At 32.5% G+C, this 20,785-nt stretch overlaps 1 protein-coding gene across 1 annotated transcript; it reads right to left on the bottom strand.

The window, feature by feature from the left end:
• Positions 1–15,738: 15,738 nt before the first annotated feature.
• Positions 15,739–16,632, bottom strand: LOC138309625 (tachykinin-like peptides receptor 99D). The gene has a single exon (XM_069250847.1). The coding sequence runs from the start codon at positions 16,630–16,632 to the stop codon at positions 15,739–15,741; it is 894 nt and encodes a 297-aa protein (XP_069106948.1).
• Positions 16,633–20,785: the final 4,153 nt, after the last annotated feature.

Raw genomic sequence — 20,785 nt, forward strand, 5'->3', positions numbered from 1 at the left:
AGTGTGATAATGTTGTAACTCTACTTGTATGACTATACGTGTACATGTAGATTCGAAACGGTGAAAATATATGATCAGAATTTTTACTAATACCTTAGAAATTACGGAAGATTGCTATATGCCACGATTCCGTAATTACAGTACTAAACTGGAATAATTTTCAAGGTTAAACCTTTAGTTGAAATGTTTCTTAGAACCATTTTTATATCTGAATAAGTCAACTTCCATTATTGTTTTACCAGTGTACGACATATATATATCTGTAATATATATTCCTTGGTATGATCAGGGATATTTTATTCCCATTTGCTTTTACATCTTCATTTTAAAAATGGAGTTGACAATACAATTCTTTAATTACTTTCGGCCATTCGGCCTATCAGTCATACAAATATTAAACATAAATTTCAGCATGACATATACAATACTATATCATATAGAGAATGTAATATAAATGTATAGTTACAACATGTACTTTTATCTAATAAATGAATCATAATGACTACATATCAGTCTATACCTTGATTATTTCTTAGTTTTGTTGCCTCGTATATATATTTTCCTAATGAACGTAACTCCTTTATATTTTTCACTCTTAATAACTCAATTAATTTAAATACAGATGGATTTTTCCAGTTGTAACTCTTAATATATTTTTTTCTTACATTATTGTATTTGTTACATTGCAGGATAAAATGATATTCGTCTTCAATTTCTCTTGAATCACACATACTACAAAAACGTCTTAATCTTGGAGTATTATTATATCTACCAGCTTCAATAGCTAAACAGTGTGAAGATAAACGCAACTTGGTAAGACAAACTCTATACCATTTATCAATATATTTCGTGAGATAAAAAGGCAAGGTAATATTATCAACAACATATTTATATATATGGCATTTTGGAGATGCCTCCAATAAAGAATGTAAATGTTGTTTGGCTTGATCAAAAATTCTAAGCTTAATCATTGGCAAAATGTTATTACTACAATTTCCATATAGTTGCTGGTTTTCCCAAACACATTTTTAACAGCAGTGACCCAATTAAAACAATTTCTTGTGTTACCATTTCTTAGAAATTCATATGATCGATTTAAGATGCAATTTTTTGGCTCTCGGCGATAGCCGAGGGCCTATAGCCGTACTGGGCATAAAAAGTCGTGTTTTGTGAATACAAAACCTAGAACATAGATGTACGAGGTTTCCATAATTCAAATCACAATCCAATTAACGGATGTCCTGACCTGGTTGTCAGCAAGCTAGGACAATAGCAAATACTCCGAATAGCAAATTGCCCGCTGCCAGGTAATTACAGGTGAGTTCGATGAATGGCGTTGTGTACAGGTACACAACATCCTGGTCAAGGTATTACATAACCATCAAACCAAAGGAATGGCTAATTATATATCTATATCGGTGTATCAACTCGTTTATCGATTCAATTCAATTCAATTCAATTCTTTTATTACCTTGAGCCTTTCGGCTCATCGGTTTGAAACAAAACATATTATACAAACACAATACACAGAAAACACACTTGCATCCATGCAACACACACCCACTCTCACCATACATACATGTACACTGACACACAACAACCCTCTTAAGTATACATGAGACTAGTGTAGAGGGATTATGCTAATTGTAGCTTATAACATGTTATTTCTTATTTTATTACATAATTTAATGTATTTTGCTAAATTTGCTAACTCTTTTTTTGTTCTCTGTTTCTAAAAGTTGAATAAATTTATACATACTCGGTCTAATGAAATAATATTTCTTAATAAAACGCTTTCTTAAAGTTAAATAGCATTCACATTTTAAAATAAAATGAAATTCATCTTCAATGTCCTCACTATTACAATACCTGCATGTTCTTTCATTTATTTCTAAATTGTTTTACCTTCCAGTTTCAATATTTAATTTGTGAGATGACAGTCGTATTTTTGTTATTTCTCTTAAATTCATGACACCAATTTGTTTTGTTAAGGTGGCTGGCTCGACCGTTTGAAAGTAATTACCTTTTTTTCATTTATTGATTTTTTTATTTGTATGGTCATGTTGTGTCAAAAAATGAACAAAAAAGTGTATGTCATTGTGCTAGTTTTTTTGCTAGCCTCTTTTGAAAAGTGTTACCTTGACAACGACTTAACCAAACTTTTGCGCTGAAATATAGCACAACAGGACATCCTCTTGGTAAATGTAATGCAATAAAATTATATGAAAATATAAGAATTTTTCATTTTTTCTTACTTAAAAGTATTTGTATGGATGTCTTGTGACTATTAATAAATATAAATCATAAATCAATGTATCTATTGTTTCCTAGCGTCGATTTTAAAAAATGTCTCCATGGCAACCTTTCCCTCATTTTTCAGTACTGATATATAGCAAAATGAGTTGTCCATTTCAACATGATAAAAGTATATGAAGGAATAATTAACTTTTTTCCAAAGATGCTCATTTTGCAGAGGACATCCATATCTTTATAAAAATGAGGAGAAAATGGTATGCCATTGTTCTAAGAAAAAAGTTATTGGATGTTAAATCCATAGCAACCATTTCCCTTAGCAACATTTTTCTAAAATGTATAAATAGGGTTGTTGTGTACATTTTAATGTAATCTAATGTACATTTTTTCTGATAAAGACATGTTATACATGTGAAGATGATAAAATATTTGTTTTTCAATGAAAAACTATATTTTGGTTAACTTTTATTAGTAACCAACCGTTGCATAGCAACCAAGCAGTATTCTATTGCAAAAGTCTTACCTGGATTCAATTTTGCATTCATTCAAAGTTTTTTGATATATATAGCATTTTCACAAGTTTTTCTTTGAGACATTCATAAATTATCATGACTAAAACAATTTTGTGATGAAAAAATACTCTATGAAAGGTTGTGCGCCCTAGCAACCACTTTCAAATATTCCTCCTTTGCATAATTGAATACTTCATAACAATAAAATTGCATTTTCACACATAGAAATGATCAAAATTTGTGGTTGCTAAGTTATTTTTCATCAAAGATCTCAATTCCTGTATTAAATTATTAGCATCAAGGGGATATATGAATGTCATATGTAAACCAAACACTGATAACAGGGCTGAGGTCTTTGGTCACATGACTTCCAAGATACCTGTTTGAAGGTCAGAGATTTTTATCAATGTACTATGTCTTCCCTCCATTTCCTAAACCTGGCACATACCTAAATGCCCCTGGCTGCTTAATGGAAGTTAAACAAAATCAAACTTGAAAACCATAAGAATTCCACATAGAAATCTAATAGAAGCAAGTAAATAACAAATATTGTTTATGAAATATTTCCCAAACATGTATGTAAGTTTGAATTGAATTCCATTCCGAGATCAGAAAAAATACAAAGTGAAAATGTTTTGTATGAACCTGTAATGGCACTCTATGATGACAACAGACAAAGCACAAAAGCAAATTGGCACCCAGTCTCTGATGCATTATCATTTTATAGATTTTCTTTTATAAAAAAATCATCTTTTAATTATTAAAAGTTTGTATCCTTAAATGATGATTAACAACATCAATCACCGTAATATTTGATTTATTCAAAAATGAAAGAAAGAACAGAACTTGAGCATGTATAACCTCGCCATTGTGATCGTGGTTGCAAAATTCTCTTACAGTCAATTTCCTCAATATGATTGGCTTAGAAATTGCTCGCAGATACTAGCGCTCCTAGCGGCAGTGTATTCAACAACTTTGATTTTACCGGGAATTTTAAATAGCAAATTTTGATTATGAAAGTTACTGAAATAAGCATATCTGTAACGTTGAAATAGGAATAGTATATTACGGCTTTCATATCCTTACTATACACACTATCCAAAAGATCTTCTGTTTGAAAATTTTCACCTGAATTGTTTACAAAGTATCTAGACTTTTCGTCCCCAAAATGGTTTTTACAATGAATGACGACGTTTCGTCCCAAAAATGCTTCGCTCCGAAGCTGGTTCCCCCCAGACGTTTACTCCCTATTAGTGACAGTTAACCCGCAACGGAAAAAAATAAAATCGATATTTCACCTCGAACATCAAAATTGATACCATAATGAATTTTGTAATTTGAATCAAATTTGTCTCGGAGCAAATACATTTCATGGCGAAATGGAGATGCATTTATCACGGCTGTGTTCAGGATGACATGGACGTAAAACTACAATGGAAGAAAGACAACTCTAACAAAATTTTGGACAAACTTGGACTACTGATAATTTTGTAAATGTCCAAGGTGGCGTTATCTTAAAACTAACGGCAGTTAATAAGGTATGAATATTTATCACATCCATCATTATCGATAATTTCATAAGCACATGTATAAATATCATATTATATCTATATACTAAAGCACGTTCAGAGATTACCACTAAACCATACTTTTAAAACATTTTAGTTATTTCAGAGATTTAAATGTAATTATTTAAATCTCTGGTTATTTTCAGCACAGGAGCTTGCCGTTCTGATCATATACATACAGCATATTCATTAAACTAGGTAATACGAAGTAAATATTTGGCCGAATGACATAAATCATATATGGAATGTTCATATAACTCGAATTGATATTTTTGGACTACTAGATCGACGAAAATGCCGATTCCTTTTTCATAATTCTTCCGTAAAACGGCACTTAAAAAGCTGATTCAATCTGTAACAAATGAAGAGAAAACTGTTAATTGTCCTGAGTTATAGTTTACCAAAAAGCATCAGGGATTAGCAATTAAAACTTACATAAACACATTCCCGACTCTCGCTTGCATTGTGTGATCACTCGAGCGGAACTAATCTCTACCACCTGGCACAGTCTTACAAATGCAATCGCACAAAAGCCCACATGATCACTGTTTTTACTGCGATTACATCTTATGTTAGTTTTTTTTAACTTTTTACTCAACAAAATAGACTTTACGCTTTTCATGATCAGCACCATCATTTTCCGTATAACTTATTAATTTACCACTGTACCCATGCATACGTGTGTATTTATACTTCTTTGGGCACATTATGTAACAACTGCTATATTACAATCAATTTATGAAGGACAAAACTCTTACATGTAAGAACAGGAGGACTGAAGAACAGCGGGAATTAAACTTCAATAATATTTCCTCTATGCTGGTATTGCTATTTATGATTAAAATGTTTAATTATATGATATTAGCCTTTTCAGTAATTACTCTGTTAATACATTTATTGTTTCCTTATGTTTTACAGATTGTCAGCATGCATGTATCATTTCAACTGGAAACAGTCTAGGAGAAGAATTGTGTGAACAAAAAGAAATAATTTTCAGCTGTGGAAGCTTAATATTGTAATCATTTTCAATCCGAAAATAATTACTATAATCATCTTCAAATTCCTTATTGTGAATTTAACTGTAATATTATTTAAGCATATACCTGATATTTGTTTATATTCTATGACATGTACATGCTTGAAATGAAATGAATAAATAAAAGATTATTTTAATTTAAAACACAATATGACATTAGCTGTTTATATTTTTTGTCAAAAACATATTAAGCTTATCGTTAATAACACTCTAATCATCACCTTCGAGACAATTTAATGAAAATCAATTAAACATTAATTTGTATTACACAGGTCGTCTTACGTTTTCCCCGCCTTGACTATCAATGTTCTCTGATCACTCTGAAAGTATTGATTTTACCTTTTTTTCGGTCACCACATGAACTGCCTTTAAATCAATCACACCAATGAGACATACATTTACTGCATTCATTATAACACTGTAAGGCAATTTGGCAAGATCAGCGAACATTGTTGATTTACCTTGAATATCTACATGCACAGTATAGTACCATATGTAAAAGGAGAGGAGAAAATGTAGCGGCCAGATCGGGATTCGATCCCTGGACTCTCCGAACACTATCCGAGTGCTCTACCGACTGAACTATCTGGTCATCGATAATCGACCCAGTCCAGTCCCGCTACACTCCTCCCTTCTTTTTTGAAGACATACAAGACCCTTTCAAACACCACAACCGTTGGTTATTTAGTTGGGTGCCAATTCTGTAACAGGAGAGAAGAAAATGTAGTTCTTCCGACTAAGCTACCTAATCACCGATAATAAACCCAGTCTGATCCCGCTACAAATATTTATCTGGTTATTTTATCTCCCTTCCTATTTTCAATCTACTTTTATGACTTAGAATCTTACCTGGTGGAAAAGAATACTTTGTCTTACAAATCTTGACAAATTATGCACACTGTGATTGTTTCAAGCAAAACTACGTATCCGCTAGCTGATTGCTGTTGATTGTTAATGATCTCAAACACACTAATTACTTATTGTGCCAATTTTAATAAAATTTATAGTACTTTTTTCAAATATTTCTGATTACTATTCATGTGTAATATCTCAAAACATTGACATGTGCACGAAGTACGGCGGACCAGACCGCCGATGTTTTGGACATATGCTAGATATTTCAGTTTCAGGTTACTGTGGCCAATAAAAGAAAACAAACACAATGCGGTTTTCAGATGCTATTTCTTCTAAATACAACACTTTTTGTGCAAGTTGTCAAGCATTTATGGGGAATATTTTGCATTGAAATTGTCGCCTTCATACATCGGTTTTTGGGACTCCCCGGACATTGTTTTCCCCCATTTTTTTGATGCGCAAAATATACTGATAGTAGATTTTTTAAGCATTTTCAGCCCTAAAAAGACCTGCGCAAATTATACCAGTTTTTACGGTATATAATATTGGAATGTATCCCAAACTTTTTATCATATTATTTGCCAATAACACTGTTATGATATCAGAAATATCTGATGGTCTACGACAAATGTTACATGAATTTTAACAATATTGCATAACATGGAAATTAGAACTTAAAGGCCCACTACCTTTCCGGGGCAAAATTAAAAGGTTTCTTAAAAACATTAATAACATCAGAAAAAACCATGCCGATGCCTTAAGATGAGGTTACAATACCAAACATATGCAAGATTTCCTGCGAAATATCTGAAAACCGTGGAGAGTCGTTTCGCTGTCTTGCCGTCTGGCGCTGTAATAGTCAACTACCGCGCGGTATTTAGGACGACGGCGGGAAACATAAGACGACCCGCGTTATAAAAATTTACATTGTATCTATTTTGATTAAATTGTTCAGAAGGTGATGATAAACGTAGTATTAACGGTAAGTTAATAACTTTTGCGACTCTACAAAATTATCGATCTCGTTTTACATTCCCATTTTAAAAATTAAAAGTCGTTTCGGAAAGGTAGTGGGCCTTTAATATCAGAAAGATAAAAATTGTGATATTCTCAAGACGTAAATCGGTACAACAACACCAGTTGATGTTATGGAATACAGAATTAGATTTATAAGAATTGTTTACATATCTAGGTACAGAAAATAATGTTAATGGTAGCATTTTTAAAGAAAGGGAAAAAACCTGCTGAACAAACAATTAAATCGGTGTTTGCTATTTATAAGAAATAAAGGAATGTATCTCTTCCTGTTCATCTTGAACTGAAAATATTTGATTCACTTGTAATAACAGTTTTATTATACTCATCAGAGGTATGGGGATTTGAAAATAAAAAAATGTAGAAAAATTCATTTGTAATTTTGTAAAACAATCCTGAAGTTAAGAAAGTGTACAAACAATTTCATGGTCTATGGTGAGCTAACAAGTTATCCGGTTTGAATTGAAGTTCGGATACAATGTATATCAATCAACTTGCTGTTTTACAAAAGAATAATTACAAAACTTGTTAAAAGTAGACCAATTGACCAATTTATTCAAAAATCACATGATGATATTGATAAGTCTTCTAGAGGACAGACATATTCTATATTTAAGACATTTTGGCATAGAAAAGTATGCCTCTTGCCTTTCTCTGCTGCAAAACAATACTTGTTAACTGATACTGTGGTCCCAGGAACTTGATGACAATAGCTATATATAGTCATTAAGAATGAATATTTTCAATAACATCAAATTAACAAGGAAAATGCTTAAAGGTGTTATAAAATCATTTGACATATAACATCATAGGAAATATTAGAATGGGCTTCCAAGATTTTAGTATGTGTCTCTTGTTTTACACCTTGGTGTCCAAGGAATCCTCAAAAGTCCAAACTGGAAGGAACACCAGCCAAATTTATTTCTTATTGTACACAACTACAGTAGTATTGACCTTAGAAATATATTCTCCTATCATCGAGACCGAGCCATTTAGTACTTTCAGTACTTTGATTTAATTTACCTCCGTTTCGGAAAACCATCACCTTCGTTTTAGAAGTATTAACCGTTAGATTCCATTTATTTGTATATAGTAGGAGAGAATCTAGCATTTTTTGTAATCCCTCGGGAGTTTCAGACAATAACACCATGTCATCAGCATACATCATTAAAAACAGGTTAATATTTTGTAACTCTATAGAAGGACATCCTTCAGTTAAAAATTAATTTCACAATCATTAACATATAAAGAAAAAAGGAGGGGTGACATTATTTCCCCTTGGAATAAACCGTTCTGACACTGGAAGAATTCAGACATATTTTTATCAAATTTCACACAACATTTTACATCTTTATATAAAGCTCTAATAACGTTTAACACTTTTCCTTCGATACCTTCTTTAATAAGTTTGTACCACAAATTTTGTCTATCTACAAAGTCGAAAGCATTTTGTAATCAATGAAAAAACAATATATTTTATTCCTTTTTTTTAACATTTTACTTATCAGTGCCTGTAAAACAAAAATTGCGTCAATAGTTGATAAGTTTTTTTTGAAACCAAACTGGGCGTCACTTAATTTAGAATAATCACTATCAAATTTCATTAGACGCTCATTAAGAATTGATGTAAAATATTTGCCTAAGCAACTTACTAGAGTAATTCCTCTGTAATTATTTGTATCTCCTTTCTTAAAAATAGGAATAATATTACCTAAGGACCAGCTTTTAGGATAAAAACCAGAGTTAAAAATATAAAGCGACCGCACGGTCTGAAAAATATAGTTTATTTTGCTTAATATCTCAATATTTTGATATTTTATAATATCAAAAATAAATTCTTTCTAACACATGTTGAAACGTTTTACGGTATTGTAATAAATGTATCTCGATTTATTCGGTTAGCAACACACAACACAATGTTTGTAATGATAAATCATCGGTGTGTACGTACGTCAATACTTTAATCAAGGATTTCTTAAATTGTTACATAAAATTTCATTTTACAGTCACAAACTTTGCAATTCACAATGTATCAAAGATACAGACTACAGGGAAATATTATCTAATTAAAGCTTATTCGTTGCTGAACTCCTCGACATAAAATCTGAAACTTTTATTTTTGTATGGATTCTTTCATAATTACACGAAGATACCTGCTATTAGAGCATAAATTAGAGTATTTGAAACATCGAATTTCACTCTTTCAGTTATTTACATTTATTATTGTACGATTAACTTCACTCAAAAGTAATCATAAAAAATCGTTGATTGGCTTTTCCTGAAACCGTCGATGTAAGTGATAGCACATCAGTAATAGTAAGCCACGGATTATTATGACGTCACACTGTTTAGAGCTAGAAAATATGCATGATCGGGTGGTCAGAAAATTTGACCTCGATATCGGCGGCTTACAGGTTACTCCGGTCGCGCGCGGTACGCAGAGGTTTCTACACGTGCTAATAAAGCCATTTCCAGCATAAACTGAAATTATCACTTTTGACTGCACAAATCCTTTGATAGGGAATCATTAGTGTACAATGACAAATCATGTGACCTTTTAGGCTGCTAGCTAATGAGTACGCAACATTCATCGAATAATGAAATGAAAAGCGATAATAGGGCTACTTTCATATATTACTAAAGAGAAGCATTTTAGTATCGTGACAACAAATAATTAGTGTAACAATATTGATTTAAAAGCAAGGTTCCATTTGATACGTATGTCGAGAGAATTAATTTATACAATTAACGACCTAGTGACAACATATAAAATGGAAAGCTGAATGATCGATATAATGACTCTGATTACGTCATGCACTTTTCTAAACCTCATTCCATTGCACGCCTCGATACTCCAGGGGTTCCAATCACTTACGATCTCTAAAAACTGGAAGCAACAGAACAGAACAGGTAATTTAGTCCTTTGATGTACATCAAAAGAGCCGTATAACGATTGGCACCGTGGTTGACTGTGTGGCTTTGAAGTTGGGCGTCGCTCTCTCTCTCTACAAAGTCTTCAAAGGAAATGTTTTGCTGGCCTGTGATTGGTTCAGATTTGTTAATTGTGTTCTTTGCTTAAGTTTATCAATTACACACTTTTGATACGATATGGTTTTCGCACATCAAAATAATCGTCTGCTACAGCACTGTCATGTCTCTAGACTATGCATGCGAAAAATGACCTACCTGTGTCATGCTTGAGCGCATATCCAGACCGATATCGTATATTTTTCATTTGATACACAGGCTTTTGAATATTGATATACGGACAACTTCTTTAGGTGTACCCAGTATTACACATATAGAGATGTCTATATATAGAGTCAAAAGCCTGTGTATCAATAGTGACAGTGCATGACCGGTAACAATTTCTGATATATCTTATTTATTTGGTTTAGATATAACTTACGGAAACTTCCGCACGTTTTGTCAAGAAGTAAAGATGACGTAAGAAAATGTTGAAGTTGAACTTTGGAATTTAATGATGATAACTTTGACTTGACGGATGGCTATTCTGGAGTGTCCAGAATGTAGCCGTTGTGTTCCGTACAAAGTGGGAGACCTAACTGATTTACAAATAAAATATATCACGCTTAATAATGTACAGACATTGGAAGATTAATTAGTCGTGGTCAGTGTCCTTTAGGCAATAGGGATGGCCGTGACATTAATCCGGTTACGTAATAGAATGAAATCTTTCAGAAAAGGTGGCGAAGTAAATTGCCAGAGGATAAACACAGTTTTCACTACGGGGTTTTATCTCAAATGTCACAAACGATATATATGTAGAGTAAATACGATCAGGAATATAATCAAGTCTTAGGAATGACAAATTATACAAAATAGTAAACTGATAATTGATGTTAAAATTTAGCAACTATTAACAGAAGTTCAAAGCACTTAAAAATTTATCACAAAATTCTTTGTGATAACTTCCTTCCGCTCCGGGAAAAACGCGTCCCGCGTCTTAATCAAACTGTCCATTGTTTTAATGGAGTTCTGTATTTGCATATTACAGAGTTATCTGCCTTTGTGGGTAGGTATAGATTGTGACGTCATGCGTTTGCGAGTGTAACGTCATAGTTTTCGGAGAAAACGACTTGAAATGCGCTCACAAAATAATGACGTAATAATCTATACCTACACACAAGCAATTCTGTAACATGCATAGACGAAATTTTCGATTTAGAGTGATTATCGAATCTTCAGGTGCTCTCAGTTTAATTTTCGGTTTTATAGTCATTAAATTCCAAATCATAAATTAAAGGGACAATTCACTCAGGCTAATTCTTTTACATAACTAAGAAGCAAACTACATGCATAGCATAAATGTATTGTTCTACATTCTACATATAACGTAAAACATTGACAAATTCCACGACATTGTTAAGTATTTTAATTAATATCGTTGAAATATCAAATCATTGATCAATACGATTAAGCAGGTATAATACGTATACGGATGCTGTACACATACCCGAGCCAAAGTCACGCACGTTAAACAAATAAACTACATAACCACTGACAAGGTGATAAAATGATTTTTAGGCAGGACAATTCTCCTTATCAGGTAAACAAACTACTGTCAAAGCGATTTGAGCAGTTCTAGACAAAAGTTGCATTACTCTACGAGCAAGGGACAGGGTTCGGCATACAAGAAGTTCGACTACAATGTGTAATGGCGGACAGCGAGCGAGTTTGAACATCTACACACATGTCACAACCATGGGGTTTTCAGGCATATCACAGTAAAACCGACTGATCTAATTTCCATAAGAACTGTTTTTTTCCGGTATATGTACAAATTTAAATGTTTTCTTAGACTGATTTGTCCCTTTAATATATTGAAAGATTAAGACGTGTTTGCTTTTATCAAATAAACAATATTTTCTTTTTATATTTGATGTTTGATTCAAATGAGAAAACATGATTAATATATCCTAAAATGATGTAAAAAAATTAAATCCACTAAAATAAATAAATAAATATAACTTTCTATTAGAAAACAGCCCAATTATAATATGATATCACAAATAAAACAATAATTTACATTAAAAAATGATGTTATTACTGTATCTGCGTACAGTTATATGCTGAAATATCAATATTTACTAAAAACTTCTATAAGGACTTTCTTGAATAGACAAATCCAATCTAATTTATTCTTATAATTTAACATTCCATACACAATCTTAGGAAATTCAAAGTTGAGGGATATTTGTTTTTCGTTTGGTTTACGGAGTTTTGAGTTGGTATTGATATTTCAGCATCAAACTTTAGCAGATATATGTGGAATCAGCCAAAGAAAAACGACATTCCAAATGGTGACACATTTTTTTTTTTTTAGATTTTTAAACTAAATGCTTGTCAAGAGTGAGATGTAATTATTTAAGGAATAGATGTTTATTTTGTTGAGGTTATGAGGGTACAATTATAATGGAGCACGTGTATATTATGTAACCCCGGCGAAACATGTTGACATGAAATTTACACGGGCTTCATTATCATTATACCCTCATAACCTCAACAAAATAAACATCTATTCCTTATATTTACAGTTTTCAAGTAGATTAATATTATTTTTTCCCGCGGCAGTTGCATTTTTTTAACATACCCATATTTTTTTCTCTCTCGTCATCGTCAAAGAATTCGACAGAACAGCTGATTGGAATCGAGTCATTCATATGTTCCCGCCAAAAGTGGGGTCATGAGCTCACGTTGCTACGCCATCGACTATTCACGTAACAATAGAATCGCCGCACGTGTTGTGCTAACATTATGCACTGATAATGATAATACTAGAAAGCATGGTTATTGAGTCCATGTCAGTGCAAACTGTAAATATAACAAAATACCGCATCTCCTCAAGATTCTGACAAAAACTAAAAAAAAATTCTGAATTATAACAACATAACGACAGCAAAAAAATTGATGTGCTTAATGATAACAGGTAAAGGTATCTTCTCGAAATACCGACAAAATTCTAATAACTCTTACTGAATTATGGGCATTTCCCCATGATTCAACAAAAATGATATTTCTATCAAAGAGATACAGACACAAATTTAATAATTCCTACTGAATTACAACAAAAATCATGAACTCCTCATATAGCAGACAATATATCATATAGCAAGACAAAAATAAATTACATATCTCCTGTTGCAGAGAAAAAAATAGTAATTGTTACTGAATTACAACAAAAAACGATGATAGAGACAAAAGAGTAATAATTTATACAATTTCCATTGAATAATAATAAAATTACATATTTCCTCATAGCATAGGCAAAAATTAATAATTCATACTTAATCATAACAAAATTACGTATCTCCTCAACATACAGAAAAAATATAACATATATGAATGAAAATAAAATAACGCTTTCTCATGATGCAGATAAAAATACATAATTCTTACTTGTATAACGAAATAAAGTTATCTCCTTATATATATAAAATTATACCAAATTACTACTATCCACCCATGAGAGAGAAACAATGTAGTACTTCTTCTGAATGATAACAAAATAATTTCTTCTGATTTATACCAAAATAATGTCGTCCCCTCACGAGACAGAAACAAGGTAGTAATTCCTTCCTAATAATAACAAAACAATATCATCCCCTCATGAGAAAGAAACAATGTAGTAATTCTCTCTGAATAATAACAAAATAATATCATCCCTTCATGAAATAGAAACAATAATCCCTTCTGAATTATACCATAATAATATAATGCTGTTCCCTCATGAGAGAGAAACAATGTAGTAATTCCTTCTGAATGATACTAAAATAATGTTGTCCCCTAATGAGATAAAACCGATGTAGAAATTCCTTCTAAATCTATGATAGGGATAAAAAGTTTATAATTCCTATCGAATATTACCAAAATAAGTACACTTTGTACGTGTCTCCTCACAGTAGAGACATCCAATAATAACCCCGTCTGATTTACAACAAAAAGTGATCTTCTAAATTCCGATGAAATAACAAAATCGCCTCATGATACAGACAAAAATTACTTGTTGAATTATATATATAAAAAATAAGCATTATTTTAAATATCTTTTGGGGTTATGCAGTCATAGACAAAAAACGGAAGGACTTTCTTAATAGACGCGAATTATTATTTAAATAAGATATCTTACTCAGGTTTTAATAAGACCAAACCGAATAAATCAGTTTTTCTTCGGGAACTGAGGGTAAATATGGGAGCGAGCTAGCGAATTTTTTTTATTTATGATAAAATATCCATTTTCAGAGCGAAGAATTTTTGGCATTTTTATTACATTTCAAAATATTGCCATTGAATTAATAATAATTATATTAATTTTGCACCCTTTCATTGACAAAAATAACTAAAAAGCAGTATTATTAAAAAAATAAAAAAAAATAAATAAAAAATTTAAAAAAAGGTTAAAGAAAAAAGAAAGTTTAATTATTCATATTTTGTATAAATGACGTCATAATACTTGACGTACATTTCTTTCAGTCTATTGAAAAATAACCCCAAAGATCTAACCAATAGAAATGAGCGTAACATATGATATTAGATAATAACTTATGTCCTCAGACAAAATAATACGTTTACAGGCTTGATACATGCAATCTGAGTACTCAAAGGTTAAGCAATATAAATATGCACATACAAAGCCATGCAAAATCACAAATAAGACCGCCTTACCAACACAATGATATTTGACAAAGAAAACATGCAGATACATGAGATCGCCATCGCCTTGCTAATCAAGAATATTAATAACATATGGAAAGAAAAAAAAACACGAAGATACTTTTATATTGTATCGTATCGAGTTACCAACAGAAAAAAATATCGGGGATTTAGACATGATGCTTTAAGCTCTTTACTCAGAAATTACCGTATAGCCGGTTATATTTGTGGCAAAAGACTTTTTCTTAAAGATGCTCCACCGCTGACAAATGGTATTTTTTCACTATCAAAAACAGGAGCAGACGATTTAGTATTTTTCTTCAGTTACAAAAGTTACTCACTTTACACCATTACCACCATTGAAAAGTTTGAGCTTCTAATTTTACTTCAAGTTAAAAATAAGAAAAATAATTAATTGCATCCCGAAAAAATTCGGTGGCATTATATCCTATATGGAATGAAGTACTGATTGCGCATGCACCAAAGACAAAACAAATTATTTTATATTATTTTTTGTGTGAATTAGACATACATATACACGATTAAACACCAATTATTGTTCAAATGATGAATATCATATACGCTCTGTCGGCGATGGAGCATCTTTAATGAAATCAATGAAAAATTGATGTGCGAAATTTTGAGAAATTAATGCAATTTCTTATAACCTTACAGCCAAGCCGCGAAAATTCTAAAACGACTTAACCTTAATTTTTCCGCTTGTAGTCAAAATCGTGAAAATTTTGAATTATATTGACCCACGAAAATAATCGGTTATACGGTATATGTGGTGATGTTATGTCCATCAGCTGATTGTTTGTGTCCTCTGCTCTGTGATTGCACTAACATTTTTTTCGTCACCGACGCGTCTAGTGAAACAAAACGCACACAAGACCGTTGACATCACTTCCGCTTTAATATCGGAGTGGAAGGAGAGAAATATTATGGGGTGTAGATAACTGTGCGAAACTGCGATAAATATAAGACACATCCTTATGACCTGCAAGCTTCCAGCTTCTTCAAAATTCTCGTCCGCTGTGCTGATAACAACAGCGATACTATCATTGATGATATCGGACAAATAAAAAGGAATCCAACAGACGAAAAATACGACGATGTTGGCGATGAGAAGTTTGATGACTCGTCTTTTCTTTTGCAGGTTGGACGTTGCTGCCACGTTCACTGCCCAGAGTTTTTGAATAATGCCCTTGTACCAGTAAACCATACAAGCGATGGGTATGATGAAAAGAACGACGAAATCAATGCATCTGAAGATTAGGTCATTGAAATCCTCTTCTACTAAAACATTACAAAATTCATTTTCGCCGTCATCGTCGTCTTCTGTGTCAGTTATCGTCGAATTAGCGTCATCGTCACTGGAAATAACAGCTTTACTTTTTAATATGTTAGCAACTTCGTTTTGTAGAAATATACGTAAACTATAAACAAATGCCGATAGCCAAACGATCATAAGTGATGTAACGGCCCCTCGTTTTGTCGGGCGGTACGACAACGCCTTCGACACAGCCAAATGTCGATCATATGATATCAGCAATGAAGAAAATATCCCAGCAGACAAGGTCGTCAGCTCGAAATATGGAGAAAAGTAACACCAACCGGTAGGAATCGGGATCTTCAAAATGGTGATTACAATTGTCGTTGTGACAAACAGACCAACACCTGTATCGGCGATGGACATGGAAGTCATAAAAAAGTTGCTGACATTTCTCAAACTACGTTTACTGCACATAATATAAATCAGAAGGCCATTTCCAGCAACAATTAGAAGTCCAACCATACACATAACACATATGTAAACCCACTCCCATGTGGTAATCATGGCCATATTTGATCACCAGTCTCCAAAACGTTTGCAATGGTGCTTAAAAAACGCCCGAAATTACAGCGTCCGTATGTTTTGCACTTAAGATTATATTTGATTTTGTGTTTGATGTTCAATGTCAATGTCCAACTCGATATCCATCAAATTTGGTAACATTTCATTAACAGCTTCCCTGGCAAATTCTCTGAACTGACAATTCTTATGTGAACGCTTCAATTTTACATCAGGATTACCGTCCGTCCTCTTACAGAGAATTCTGTAATATCATTGGTCACAGCGGCAGAAAGTATGTGACTATAGCATGGTTTGACACCCGTAGAAAGGTGAGAAAGATCGATAGCGATCTTTCTATCTCTGTGTGGAGACAAATCATTAATGAATTCAATGATGAACGATACAGTGTTAGACCATTGGTAAGCCGGCAGACATATCGCTTTCAGTGATAGTTCACATTTTATAAATGAAATGATTCCAAATAATATTCCATCGTATTTATGTCAACATTTATATTATCAAATATCTTTATATAGATAATAATAAATAAAATATAATATTATATCATAATGATTCTGGACGCATTCAGATGCCTATATATCCCGATCCCATGTTCTCCGACACCAAAAGATTAAAAACTATTAAGTCTATGGTTGCCCTCAATGTTTATTCAATCAGGCTTCAAAAGTTTTCATTGTTGGTGACGTGAGGACATAATTTTACAGAGAGTTCCGGTGATTTGATTTTTATGTTCCCTTTTCAAGATGAAGACTGTGACATCTTGTTTTCCTGTTAGTGTTGATTTAAAAAAAAGTTCTCTAACCGACGGGTCGTTGTACCCATGGGTTAATTGATACACCTGTATCATGTCTCTTCGTATTCTTCTGTGCTTAAACGTAGGGATCTTTAATTTCCTTGATCTGTTTTCATAACTTTTAAAAATCACTTAATCCTTGTCTCTGTATTGTAGCTCTGCACTGAACGTTTTCAATAAGATCAATATCAAACTATAGCACTTTATATAAAATAAATAATACCTTACCCCAAGTAGAAATGAGAGACTATGCCAGCACACACGAAAAATCTTCATTTAAAGAAGTAATTCAAATCGCAAAACCTACGCTAGAGTGAGCTATTTTGGTAAATGCTGTGTAGTTCGTTTAGTTTGAAAACATTTCGCTACGATGTATATTCTTATCTTCGCAGTTTGCATGCAATTAACTTCGCGATGTTTTTATTTTAGCGATATATACGCTTTTAGACTAATTACAACTGAGTTCATACAAATTATTATGCGTGAGGGAAATTTTCGCGATCAAGTGATATTCGGGTAAATAGTGAAAATTTCCCTCTCGCGTAAATTTTTCACGTTTACAATACGCAAAAATAACTCACACACGAAGATTTGTTGAATTTCATTCTTTAATGATAGAATATTAGCAAATGAACTCAGGACTTTCTAATGCGGCTCAATGGTAGCAGAGTTTATCTGTTCTAAATATAGATTTGATCATGTGTAATTGTTCATTAATCCACGTTGTTGAATGAATAAATTGTATGTATAAAGACGACACGGCTATACTATCTGTTGGAGATTTCTATACAGGCAAACAATACGCGAAGATTGTACAGAGGTTGAAGTATAGACATCCTCGTTACTCTAGGGGTTACGATCACTTACGATCTCTACACCCCTGGACTATCTCATAAAACTGAAGACAGTTCAGCGGAACAAATCTGAAACAATCACAGGCATGCAAAAATATTTCTTTAAAGACTTCAGAGAGACAAACGCACAACTTCCGTAATTACCTGTTCTGTTTTGTTACCTTTAGTTTTACTATGAGATAATCCAGGCTTGTAGAGATCGTATGTGATCAGAACTCCTGGAATATCGAGGAAGAAGGAAAGAATGATTGAGAACAAAATTAGCAGCTCCGCAGATGTAGGCGATCTCTGCTTCATGGCATTTACCTGACAAATATTACATCGGGCTACAATCTTTAATCCAGGATTTAATCGCCCCTAGTTTTACTTAACTAAAAGCATCTTTAGAAGCAATGATAAACATCATACCGCCGGATGCTCCATTCTATTTTATTATTAAATCCATAAAACGTTCGTTAAACTTTTATTCAGTATTCAATAAAATGCTTTTACTTATACTCGAATATTTTAGACTTAACATGCACTACAGTGTATCTATTATATACTTTTATAAATTCACATTTCAGTCCAAGCAACAACACTATTTTTTTCCAGCTAAAAAATCATACTATAATTTTTCATTTCTTTTCAGAATTGATTATTGGAATAATCAAATTCTGGGCCCAGTCGCTGAAATGTTGGTTAGGTAATTAAATCCTACAACAATTTGAATCAAAATAACATATTGTCTTGTCAAACAACTATGACTAAATTTTATAAAATTATGAAGCATTTCATTCTCTTCCTACTTGTACATTGTCCAGAAGATACAATCATCGGTTTTGAAGCAAATGAGAAATATTGCTAATCAAGTGATTAATGGTTTTTAATGGTGTTGTATATTTAAATAGGTTATTAGCAATAGTTAATTGGAATGCATGTTATATAATTTTCTCGATGAGCTGAATTTAGAATTACGAGATCTATCACTCCCTCTTTCAGCGCCCGGCGGTCCAAAGTATGATTAGCTTAATCACATGATTAGTGAAAGTTTCATTTCTAATTTAATGCAAAATTTGTGATTATTTCTTCACATAACTCTGCAAGTAAGTAAAAATTAGAATTCTTAAGATTGCTGTAAAATTTTGTAAAATTTGCATAACCAGAAATGATTTTATCTTGATTTAAAAATTGTCGTTAAACTGTGATTAATCTGATGATTAAAATCTTCCAGGTATTTTCTAAATCGTGTTGTCCTTCTTAGATTAATGCATGCAAAATTACTCGACGAAGTTCGAGGGTATTAACTCTAACATTACACATCATTTTATTTCTTCTAACCTGGCCGAATTTATCTAGCACCAGCAAATCAAAGAGAAAAAACAACAGGTGATTTACTAAAAGTTTAAGACCATTCGTTGATATATTTTATCATCCACATCTCTTCAAAGACGGCCACGATGTATGTATGCGGCTTATGATGCGAGTACACTTAGAGTTTTGTATTACAGTCCTATCCTCAACACATAAAAACAAATTAATCCTTTTAATTCATTTCACGAAATATCACCATTTCAAAAGCTGCCAATTCAATGAGAGACGTTTTCTCTTTGTGAAATCGCGTCGTATCAGAGAATAAAATTTGGTGCTTTTATTGACTGATAAAGTAAATATTTGAGCCAATGAAAATATTCGTTACAAGCAAGAGTTAATTATTTACATTACATTTAACTCATCGTTTTGTTTCCTTTAACTTTAAGATAGGCATTCCCAACTTGCATACTGAACTCATCGGGTAATACACATACTGAACTCATAGGGTATTTTAGGTAATATCTATTCTCCGAGGAGTTCCAGATGGCTCAACTTCAGTAAAAAGAAAATTAAGCTCTATCTATATGGTACATCTGTGTATCTGAGATACAACTACCACTATCCTGTTTAACATTGACAATATCGACTATGATAAAGTACATCAAAAACAGGTCTTGACCTTTAACGTGCACGTTGTGACGAAAATGTCCGTTGACGCAACTTATAATGGCTGATTCTAGAACGGGATAGTTTTTTTTTCAACTTCGATAACGGTTGATGAGTGCAAAGACCATATCTCATAAGCCATCCATCAGACCTGATTATTGATACCTGCCAAGTCAACTGGATGTTTGTAACGCAACGATTCTCTCACTATTTGTGCAGATCCATTCAGGCGTGTTACTGAAAGCAGTTTTAGATAAATAAAAGTACCACATCTGCATGATAAAACGAACAAAGCATGAAAGAAGTTGTTGCTCAAATGCTTCGATTGCTTTCCGTGCTATTATTGGACCATAGAGATTTTCATTCACCTTTTTCTGACATCTATTAT

The sequence above is a fragment of the Argopecten irradians genome, chromosome 15 (genome assembly GCF_041381155.1).
Source record: "Argopecten irradians isolate NY chromosome 15, Ai_NY, whole genome shotgun sequence".
In the NCBI taxonomy this organism is placed as follows: Eukaryota; Metazoa; Mollusca; class Bivalvia; order Pectinida; family Pectinidae; genus Argopecten; species Argopecten irradians.